Source organism: Lasiosphaeria miniovina (genome assembly GCF_030549165.1).
Source record: "Lasiosphaeria miniovina strain SMH2392-1A chromosome Unknown B0T26scaffold_2, whole genome shotgun sequence".
NCBI classification, from domain to species: domain Eukaryota; kingdom Fungi; phylum Ascomycota; class Sordariomycetes; order Sordariales; family Lasiosphaeriaceae; genus Lasiosphaeria; species Lasiosphaeria miniovina.
In genome coordinates this window covers 5,348,376-5,358,661 of record NW_026848221.1, presented here as the reverse complement: position 1 = coordinate 5,358,661, position 10,286 = coordinate 5,348,376, and the positions used below count along the sequence as shown (strand labels likewise).

Sequence of the window (10,286 nt, the reverse complement as noted above, 5' to 3'; positions counted from 1 at the left end):
ATTTAACTTCTGAGATGATGAGAAGCGAGAAATCAAGAATAATACCGCATTGATTTAGAAATGAAATTGAAAATTAGACCGGCGCTTGACTTATTGATTACTCTTTTTTTCAGCTCACCCAAGCCACACCACCTCCGCCCGCCCATGAGATTGATAAGACTTGTAACGGTTTGCCGTTACATCGGCAGGCGCAAAACAGATACCTATTGCCTAAGGCTCTGGGCATAGCAGCTATCTAGTCCAAACTAAGCCGGCGAATGCGAATACGCAAGGAGCATTGTCTTTTTGCTCCTTCAACTGCTCCCGCCCCGCGAAAAGCTTTTAAATACGGCTCCAGTCTATCTCAGTGACTGTGTAGCTGTTATAGGCCGGCGGGACTTTTTACGTTAATTAACGTTACTCACTGTAGATGCTTTGCGTTGTTGCGATACAGGCTTGGAAAAATTTGATTCCCCACAAGGAGGGTCACTACAAATCGTAGGTAGTCATTAATCAATTCTTTGTCTTTACTATGTCTTGTTTTACCTCTGAACGGCTGAACCAGGTTACCCAAGGTACGCCCACTTAGATCATGTACCCTACCAACCACTTTTTCCTACCCGCGGCTCGCTGTGGCTCGCCTTTGTGTTGTTTTGCTTGGTTCAGTGGAAGGAGGAGCTTCCATCCTTTCAATATGATTCGAGCAACTGGCTAGCTTGCTATCGATGAGTTGACTGGAAGACCGTGAGAAGCCGGTCGGTCCTTGACAGCCCTCGCTAGTCATTAACTGGCCGTGCTGGTGGAAGGCACTCGCTAGGCTCAGCCGACCCTTTCTCAACTAGTCGGGTTGCCCATTTTACTGCCTAGTTCTAGGCGTCGCTCTCAATGCGAACAGCCGGTCTTTTGATACAGTTGGTTTCCAAGAAGATAGGCACCTAGCCTATGCAGTGTCACGGGCGACGGCGCATTCAGTCCCGCAGAAAACTTGAATTCTATTTTTATTCTTGCACGTAATTAGACACAATGGCCTTTGCTATCCCAGGATCGAGACACAGCCCTGCTGTTCGCGAAGAGGCGATGAAAGTAGTGCTGCTTCCTTCCCTGGTCCTCTTGCACCCACTTCGGGTCTTTCTATAGTTTAGATCTAGTTGTGCCCCCAAAATACAAGACGGCGCCTACCGTTTCTCCCAGCAATGCACATACCTAGTTGTACATGTACAACTGTTGCTGGGTTCCGACTCCGGCTTCTGACAGCGCTGCAATGTCCTTGTGGTAAAACTACTCTTTTCTTCACCTGATTTTGGGCTCGTCTCCAGCTGGGTTCTTCAGGAAAGACTGGCTCCTCGTTTCGAAGCCAGGAAATTCCCCAGAGTCGTGCTCGATTACCTAGACTTTGACCAGTATGTTTAGAGAGCCCATCGGCTGCAGCGTTGCTCGCTGGTCGGGCTCTGGGGTGTTGGGTACCGATGCCGGTCGTTTCTCGCAGTTCGTCAGCAGCTCGAAGACGATGCTCTCCCCTGCGTCGCGGCTCTGGAGGTAGCCGTTGAAGGTTTCGTCATCGAGGACGACCTTCTCTTGCGCGCCGATCGGCTCTAGCTTGAACTTGTAGTGGTAGCGGCTTCCAGGGGAGAAATACACCCTCCAGCAGGGGTACTTTGCAAAGTCAATCGTCTTCCACACCGCCGAGGCGAGGTCCTAATTAAGCACAGCCCGCCCGTGTCAGCATGGCGTCGCGTTAGGGGCGGGGACGAGGGAGACGTGCCTTGAACGTAGTGCACTCCGCAATTGGGATGTCGACATGTCCAGCCTCGGACGTCTCATAGCCATGCCACTGGACTCTGATGGTTTTGCCGGCCGTGTCGGTGGCATGTTCTGGGAGAGCCTGGGCCTCGGCCGGCGGCCCGCGCGGACGAATGGAGTATAGCCGCGTCATCTAGCGCTATTGTTTGCTGACGGTGGACGTAAAGGTTCGAGGAGTTGACGATGGCAGCAGGTAGGTAGGTGCCTTGGCTGAGGTATTTTTATGGACAGCAGAGCCCAGCAAAACGGACCAAGGACTGCACTTGTGTAGCCCCCTCTTCTGTGGTTGAGGCTGCAGTCATTGGCCCAACCCGTCGCGAGAGCATGTTGCAAATGTCTCTGAACAGGCTGATCGACATTGACCAGTTTCTAGGAGCATGCAACAGAGTTCTGGCAGCGCGTGCAGGTATGTGCAGGTAAATAAGTATGTGTCGGACGTTGAACAGAAGCAACCGACGTGGGCGCATTGGCTGGAGTTCATTTGGGAAATTCCATTCATGGCCGCCGTTTTGCTGCGAAACGGGCCGTGACGATGCTTTGGCAGCTTGGCCACGGGATGTGACCTTTGTTGAGCCTCCTTCCCGTCTTTTCTGTGGAAATCTCATCTTTCCGACGGAGAGTCTCCGTCCAGAGTCCAGGCGGAGGACGGGCTTGAGCGTCAGAGGCCTGTTTTAGACCCGACCGGGCACTGTCGAGGAATTCTCCGTCGGCGTTCTGCCTTCTCGCAGCGTTGGCGTGGGGGCCAGAAAAAGGCACATGACCGATGCATGGTCCATTAGAAGCACCCCTGTCACTCTTACTCAAGGAAAAAGAGTGGAATGGCTTGGCACGGCAGCAATTGTGGCGTGGGCGACGCCGGCAGCGCAGAAGACCATCAAGCTCCGGGCAAGTGCAGCGGCTCGGGAGGGTGACGATCGATCCTTTCAAGGTTCCATCCTTAGGTTGGCATCTTGTTCGACGGCCTGGCCCGGAGCACTTGGCTGGAAACGCGGACCCGACGCCACGGCCCACGGTCTCGCATCGAGTGAGCTAGTACGGATACCAAGCAAGAAATGAAGCCCAGTGACGAGACCACGAGGTCCGCGTCGGGGTCTACTGCGGGGGCGTTGGATAACGCTTGTGCCTGGAGATTGGCTAGCTTGCAACCGCCTTCGTTCCTTGGCCCGGGCCACTGGCTTCCAATTGACAGGTTGGCTTCAAGGCCCGGGGCGACTGGCTGGCTTGCAACTTGGCTGCCCAGTTTGACTGCCAGGCCCAGGCAACTGACCTCTGTAGGTATGTACCTCCCTTGGGTGCTAGCTGACTGCAGTGCAGGGCCTGGGTTCCACGGATCGAATAGCCGGGAGAAGTATGGAGCCTAAAAGACTTGCTTGCGGTACAACCCTCTCACCGAGTGCTTTGGCGGCAACTTTTTGCATTAATTTCACGGTGTACTCACCTAAGCAATAGCAATCTTGGTGTTGATCACATACTGACCCTTACTATCCCATCAAGGTCCGGAACAAACCGCACATAATAGGAGATTCCTGCCGAGCCTGTGGTGCAGCATTCGGCTCCCGGAACCAGTTGTCCAGCCACTTACGCAGCCTCAGACACGGCCGCCAGCCTGTTGCTCAAAATAAATTGCATTTTACTGGCCCGGCTTGACCTATTAGTTGGACACTCAATCACAGTCGGCTGGCCCTATCAATGCTGGCCAATTGCTGGGCCTGATCTAACGGTCAGCTGTCCTCCTGCCGTGGCCCCGGGGTAACTCGTCATAGTATAGAAAGAGCCCGCTATAGAATGGTACGTTTTCGATGGGATTGGAGATGATGTTCGCTTGCCTAGGGTGACAAGGTCATTTTGCTGTCGAGCAGTGGTGTATGAGATATGTACATGGTGTGTGACGCCAGTAAGACTACCTGCCCTCCACGGGATGCCTCGAAGCTCATGCTATGCGTATGTTAAGCGGACCAGGTATAAGAGCGAGAAATATAGAGCCGCAGGCTTATTTCATGTACCGCTGTCACTCCAAGAAGTAAGCGTGGATTAAGGATCAGGTGTTGTACGATAAGGTCTGCCTGGGAAGGGGGAAGAGAGGGGAGGGTTCACTACCAATTCGCGATTCCAAGAATCCTTTAAAAGTGCCACGGCGTGGTCAATTATCTACATTGTCTAGGTATATAGGTAAATCTCGCGAATGTTTGGACAATTAGTTCTCCAGAGAACCATCTATTCCATTGCAGCCGAAATCTTACGAAAAACAGCCTGCTATGCCCCGGGAAAACAAAGGTATCTAGCTAGCTAGCTAGGCCAAACTAACAGGTTCTCTTGCTGGAGCAGTGTCCTGTCAAAAGCACGAAATAGATTTACCCCGGCCGGCACATGCACCTGAGTCTTTTAACTTCCACTACATCTTTCTCCTTCGAGACGAGAAAATCAAAGATGTTAACCTGGGTAATATAGTTCCTGAAAAATAGCACTCTGAGGTGGTCAATATGAGTATCGGTCTCGCCAGCCCGCTTAGGCCATGTCTTGGAGTTGTTTGCTTCTCTTTTCCCATCATTGATGAACACTTCAACGTCTTTATCAGTGAAAACCCCGTGGTCGACCAACTGTAAGGAAGTCAATCGGGAAAAGATATCGATATAGTTCTAGAGATGTGTTTTCTTCCCTATGTTTAGTTGCTCGCTCTTTGAGGTAGCCGCTTAGGTTATTGCGGTCTAGTAGTATAGGTCTACCGTTGACTTGAGGGTTCTCGTGGGCGGTCTCCATCTTGAACGTGCTGTAGTGGTCATTTCCGGGGGCCGGTTTCTTCTCTTTTTATTGGCTTAGAGCCACCCGAAGTCCGCGAGGTGTGCCGAAATCCACTTTTGAGCGTTCGATCCAACACAAGCCCAGCTCCACCTCGGCCCCGGCCTACCACCGAGAAAATGTGCCCGGGCCAGGCGCGTCTCTCTAAGCCTTTTTCCTTGAGCGGGCATGCTTCTAACCAACGTCCTTGTTTCAAAAAAAATGGAGATGTACACGGGCGGCGAAGACGCTAGAACCCCAAAAGAAGGTTATGCCTAATTAGGTAATTATCCAAATTCAAGTGGTAATTGATCCCTCCAAGGCTCCATTAGTCATTTTGTTCAGCTTGGTACAGCCAACATAGGTCATTAACATCGATATCAACGAAGGTATAGTGTTGGAACACCAGGTACCGGTACTGGAAGCAACAGGGCGTAACTGCACGCCGAAAACTGGTGGTCCAAGTGATGATTGCAGATGTATATGCGTATCTAGAAGAAAGAGGTGGCCGTAGGCCACTTATATAGAATCTGTGACCCTGCGCCTCCACCGCCACCTGTGTGGCTGGTGTGCGCGCCTCCACCGCCATCTATGTGGCTGGTATATGCGCTTCCACCGCCACCTCTGTGTGGCTGACTAGCGCGCTATTCCAACAGATAGATCAAGAAGACGTGCTTGAATTGATCAGACTCGCATCGTGGTATATATGGTATGGGAGAGCAGAAAATAAGGATTGTCGGCTGGCGATGAGAAGGAACCGTGGAGGTAAATACACCCCTTTTAGGGTCCGGTCGTGTGGCTCCCGAGCATTGACCTGCTTGCCTCTATGCTCACCACTGCATTGCCGTGCTCGTGCTCGTACATTCCCTGCACGGGGTACCCTCCCTATCCTCTCTCTTTCGTGTAAATGACCAGACTTTTTCCTTCGTAAATACCTTCACTCTATATCCTTTCCTCAATGGAGTTCCCTTGCTGTTGTTTTTTTCAGTGTCATAGGACTAAACGACTGTCCTTAGGACCGGTTCGACGATATGAAGGAATGGCTGGAGCAATTGAAAGAGATCGCTGATAATATGAGGTAGAAAAGAACAGCCAAAACAATATAACGCGGGTTGCAACTTAAACGTGGACCAGACTGCCCCCATATTTCACGAATCACGTGTCCCCGGACAGCGATCGATTGAATACCCCGGTCCTCTTTTGCACGCCGCTGTTACTCTAAGATTAGGGGTTGAGGCATTAATTATCAAAACTATTCCTCGTATACCTCGCCCCGCACTATGGCTGGCGTGCAATCAAATATCATCCTAACAACATCTAGCTGCGTCATCTAAGAAGTTCGCAAGTGCTGGATTTCCATTCTCTCAAGTAATGCCCATCTAATAGTGCCTAATATCATTTGCTAATCCCATATACTAGTCATGGACGTGCCTTTTGACGATCCTCCGTCAGAATCAAGCCTAGCCCTTATTCTTTCCGTGTCCTCGATCAGATCCTTTTTGACTTGTTCTTCCCATTCTGGCTTGGTATATATTGTAGTTCCGGGAAAAAGAGCACGGGGTCTGGAGCCCACCTGAAACCGAATGAATCTAAATATGTCGTAGTTGTCTATGATGGCGTTATCGAATAGTTCCTCAATGTAGACTATGTTTAGCTTATTTGTGTGGTCTCCTTCTAGGCTGATCACCTGAGGGCGTTTGGAAGGAATGAACTGCCCGCTTGGATGGTCTTTTATATAATCGACGAGCCCACGTAGCCTCAAATCGGTAATGGGCTTTTCATCAACGTCGTCGTGGATCTTGGCTTCCACCAAGAGTTTAAGGTAGTCCAAGGGCGAAAGTTGGCCCCTGGCATTAAATGGTATTTTCGGAATGAAGGGCACCGGCCCTGGTCGGGCTCCACGCCACGTCAGTACTTCGAGGCAAACTTGCGTCTGTGGTGTGACTCCTTTAATGTAGGCATCATATTCATCCGGGCTCTTTAGCCAGATATTCGGGACATCTCGCTTGGACTTCTCGAAGGTTACTAGCTTGAACTTGCCCAGGCGTTTGGGGTCTCCTGATCGGAAATACGGTGCCCAGGAACTGAACTTGGTCAGGTCGATTCTTTTGCAGAGGGCGATGAAAAGTTTCTAGTCAATCACGACCAGTATTAGAAATTTAACTTTCGGCGGAATAGCCACGTTTTAGACATACCGAGTAATCAGGGCATTCGGAAAATGGGATATCGCACTGCCCTATCTCGGTCGTATTACTGCTATGCCACTGAACGTGGATAGTTCTAATCTTAGCGTCTGCCATTTCGGCAATTGTATTATGGGCTATATGTTAAGCGAGGGAGAGCCGTGTCCTTTGGGGTTGTGATTGCTGCTTGGTGACGATGAATACGAAGCGTCGAGAAGCTGATGATAACAAGGTAATGATTACCATTATAGGTGGCTCGCTGGGAGTGTTTTATAGATAATCGAACGCAACAAAGCACATGTCAAGAAGTCTTCATCGGGTGCTGTGCTGTAGCTAAGGGCTAGGCTGCAGTTGCCGGCCTGGGCACGCTGTCTCGAGAGCGCGGTCCAGACAGGTTGGCCAGGTCATGGACCGGTTTTCATGAACATGCATGGACGGAGGTTTCCATGTGGTGTACGGTGTGACTATAGGTATAACCGCGTTTCTCGCTGTTTCGACCTGAGCTAACAATGGCTCGATGGCGGCCCTGGTGGGGGGGAGGGGGGTTGTACAAGTGCTGCCAACCTTGACAGCGGCATGCGAAGGAGGACTAGGGCGTTCCATTCCGACATTCCGACGGAGGCCTTGAGCTTCAGCGACCTGTTTCAGGATTGGGACCTGGGTCTATTGGGGCTAAAAACAAAGGTTGTATTTCCTTTGCTGATTCCGACTCTCGAATGCCACCTTGGTCCCGCGCCGCATCCAACCGCAGAATCGTAACCTCGCGGCGAGGTTTTCCTCTTTTGATTGAATTAGAATCCTGACGAGTCGGAATTCCGGGAACCAATTAAACGCGGAAACCCAGGCCCGATTATTCGGCCCAAACCCAGGTCCAACCTCGCCTCGGCCTCGGCCTCGGTACCCACCCTCCAGACCAGTGAGATGCCAGAAACAAGGAAGAGAAATGTGGACCGGAGACTAGGTACCCCGGCTAGCTCGGGCCCCATCTTTCTGTCCCGTAGTTGTACAAACGACCCACAGCAAATGTGACGCTGATTGTTCGCAACTGAACCACACTCGGCTCCACCACCGAGTGTCGCTCCCCACTGGGGCACGGGGAAGGGAGTGGGGATTTGGCAAGGAAGGCCAGCGAAAACGGCCTAGCTGGCTGTGTTAATCTGCCGTCGACGCTAACGCGGGGCGCTGGCTGGCTAAAGATTTCTGAGTGGGAGCGGGAACCGGGACTGGAGCTGAAACTGGAGCTGGAACTGGAGCTGGAGCGGGGTTGGTGGCCGTGTCGCCCCGCTCCGCGCCTCTCTCTACGCCCTTTTTCTTGCTCGCTTCAAGCCGCCCCACCAGCCGCCGCCTACTAGTTTTGTCTATTGTTGGAGAACTTGGTGACCACCCCCATTCAGTTTTGCACAATTCAGTTTTGCGCAATTCAGTCTTGCGCAGATGCAGGCGCAGCCGCTCTGCAGGCTGGCAATCAATTGATCTTTGCAGAGTTCCTTTGGGGATTTGTTGACCTTGGCATCACAGTACATAGCACGGGCGCTAGGACCTAGGACCGGCCTATTAGTCAGTCAGGACCCAACAGCCTAACACCCGACGGCGTGGCCGATATCGGCCGCATCGGGGTCTATTGCGGGGACGCTGGATGGTCCTTTTGCCTAGCCGCCGAGCCATGGGGGCGGCAGAGTCACGGCGCAAACGACACGGGCTCTTCGTCCACTGCGGCAAGGAATCTGCGCCCCCGGCAGAGCTGCGATGCCTGCAAGAACAGGAAGACAAAGTTATTTATGCAATTTTTTTTTAGCTGGCCACGTTAGTCCGCGCCGCCAGTTGGTCGCATTGACTGCTTTGTGGCTTGCCTTGTTTCCCTCTTCCTCTCTCTCTTTGTCTTTGTTCATTTTTATTTTGTATGAGTGACGGGCGACATCCAAGAGTGTGTTCGGACTAGTAAGCACCAATTGGAGTTTATCTCCCCCCATCAACCCTCCCCCTTCCAAAAAAAAAAAGGGGGGGGAATAAATATTGACTAGATAAAAGGCACGGGATCATGTCGGTACTGCGCGTTAAGCAATGCGACATGCTCGACCAGCGTGCGGCTGCAGCGGCGGCCGTACTACCGCGTGTCGGAAGAAGAATACAAATGCTGCATGCGGCTGCTGCGGCACTCTGTGCTCAACGCGACGCTCGACCTGAAGACGATGAAGGCTATGCTGGCCGAGATCGAGCAGGGCGTCGACATCGCCCCCGCCGTCGCCGTGCCGCCCTCGACACCGAGGAGAGCGACGTGTTGCAGGAGGAGCTGGGCTGCATGACCATTGATGCGTAGGTGAGCGAGAGTAATTTTTTCTTCCTCTTCTCAAACCAGGGACCAATTTTCACTGACAGCAATGCAGGATACGTGGCGCCGACTCGTCAGTGCGCTTTGCCGACGCCGTCGTCTAGGTCAACCTAGTCTCCTCCCCTTGGGCGCCGGCTCTGCTGCGGAGCTAGGGACCGTCAGCAGCAACAGTAAAAACAGCCTGGCCATTATCGTGCCGCTGGGACGGGAAAGGCTCCTGCCGAACTCCCCCGACAGCAGTAACAGCTCCGGCAACAACATTGTCAACATCAACAACAACAACCGCACAGCCGCAGGCGCAACAGCCACAACAGCAGCAACAGCAGCAACAGCCGAATCTCCCGCGGCTTCGCCCTCGGCAACACGCAGCCGACGGCAACGGGCTGGCGGTGGGACACAGGCAAGACCACCGTGTACCTGCTGGACCGCGACGTGTGCTAGAGCTACGCGATACGCTTCTTTGACGAGATCCAGTCCATCTACTGGTTCTTCTCGCCGAGCAGCTCTACACGCTAGTCGACCAGTCATATGCCGACGGCGGGCCGGCAGCGGCGCCAGCTGGCTGTGCAGCTTGTACAGCATCTTTGCCCTATGCTCCGTGCGGGAAGAGCAAGGCGATGACGGCGTACCTGGTGGTGGGCATGATAGTCCGCACTGCATACCCGCTGGGCCTGCACCGCGACATAGCGCTGTCGGCGACGCAGGACTCGGTGCCGCGCGCGCGCGCGCACCGCCTTAGTAGACCGTGTGTGGACCTGCTGGACCAAGAGATCGCGGCGCTGCCGGGCTACCCGTGCGCCATCGTCGACGACGTCATAGGCATCCGCACACCGCCCGCCTGCGCGCGGCCATGGCGCCATCTCACCGCCGCGCCGTGGCCGTAGCCGTGCTGCACCTGCGGTACTGGGCCATGCTAATCCACGCGCAGCGGCCGTTCCTGCTGCACGCGGCGACTCTGGCCATGGGGAAGCCGCTGATGAGATGCGCACGTCGCCCCCCCCCCCTCCCCCTCGCATGAGCGCGGCGCAGACTTCCAGCCCAACCCATGGAAGACGGCCTGCCGTATGCTTTCTTTGACAGTTTCGACGACTTTGAATATTGAGTTTCCCCCGCACTGCTCCTGACCCCTTCACCTTGCTGACGTGCACCGCCAGCACCATTGACGCGCAGCTCGATGTCTTTGACACGCTTGATCTCGACATAGGCACCTTTGCGGGGGA

General features: G+C 53.4%; 2 protein-coding genes across 2 annotated transcripts; one reads left to right on the top strand and one right to left on the bottom strand.

Moving 5' to 3' along the window:
• Positions 1-5,709: 5,709 nt before the first annotated feature.
• Positions 5,710-6,854, bottom strand: B0T26DRAFT_672883 (uncharacterized protein; the record flags this gene model as incomplete). Its single annotated transcript, XM_060439523.1, has 3 exons — positions 5,710-5,772; positions 6,128-6,685; positions 6,750-6,854. The coding sequence occupies 3 exons, from the start codon at positions 6,852-6,854 to the stop codon at positions 5,710-5,712; spliced, it is 726 nt and encodes a 241-aa protein (XP_060301192.1).
• Positions 6,855-8,105: 1,251 nt separating this feature from the next.
• Positions 8,106-9,950, top strand: B0T26DRAFT_800116 (uncharacterized protein; the record flags this gene model as incomplete). The annotated part of the gene is made up of 5 exons (XM_060446991.1): positions 8,106-8,508; positions 8,759-9,012; positions 9,114-9,139; positions 9,171-9,455; positions 9,541-9,950. The coding sequence occupies exons 1-5, from the start codon at positions 8,374-8,376 to the stop codon at positions 9,948-9,950; spliced, it is 1,110 nt and encodes a 369-aa protein (XP_060301191.1). The 5' UTR covers positions 8,106-8,373.
• Positions 9,951-10,286: the final 336 nt, after the last annotated feature.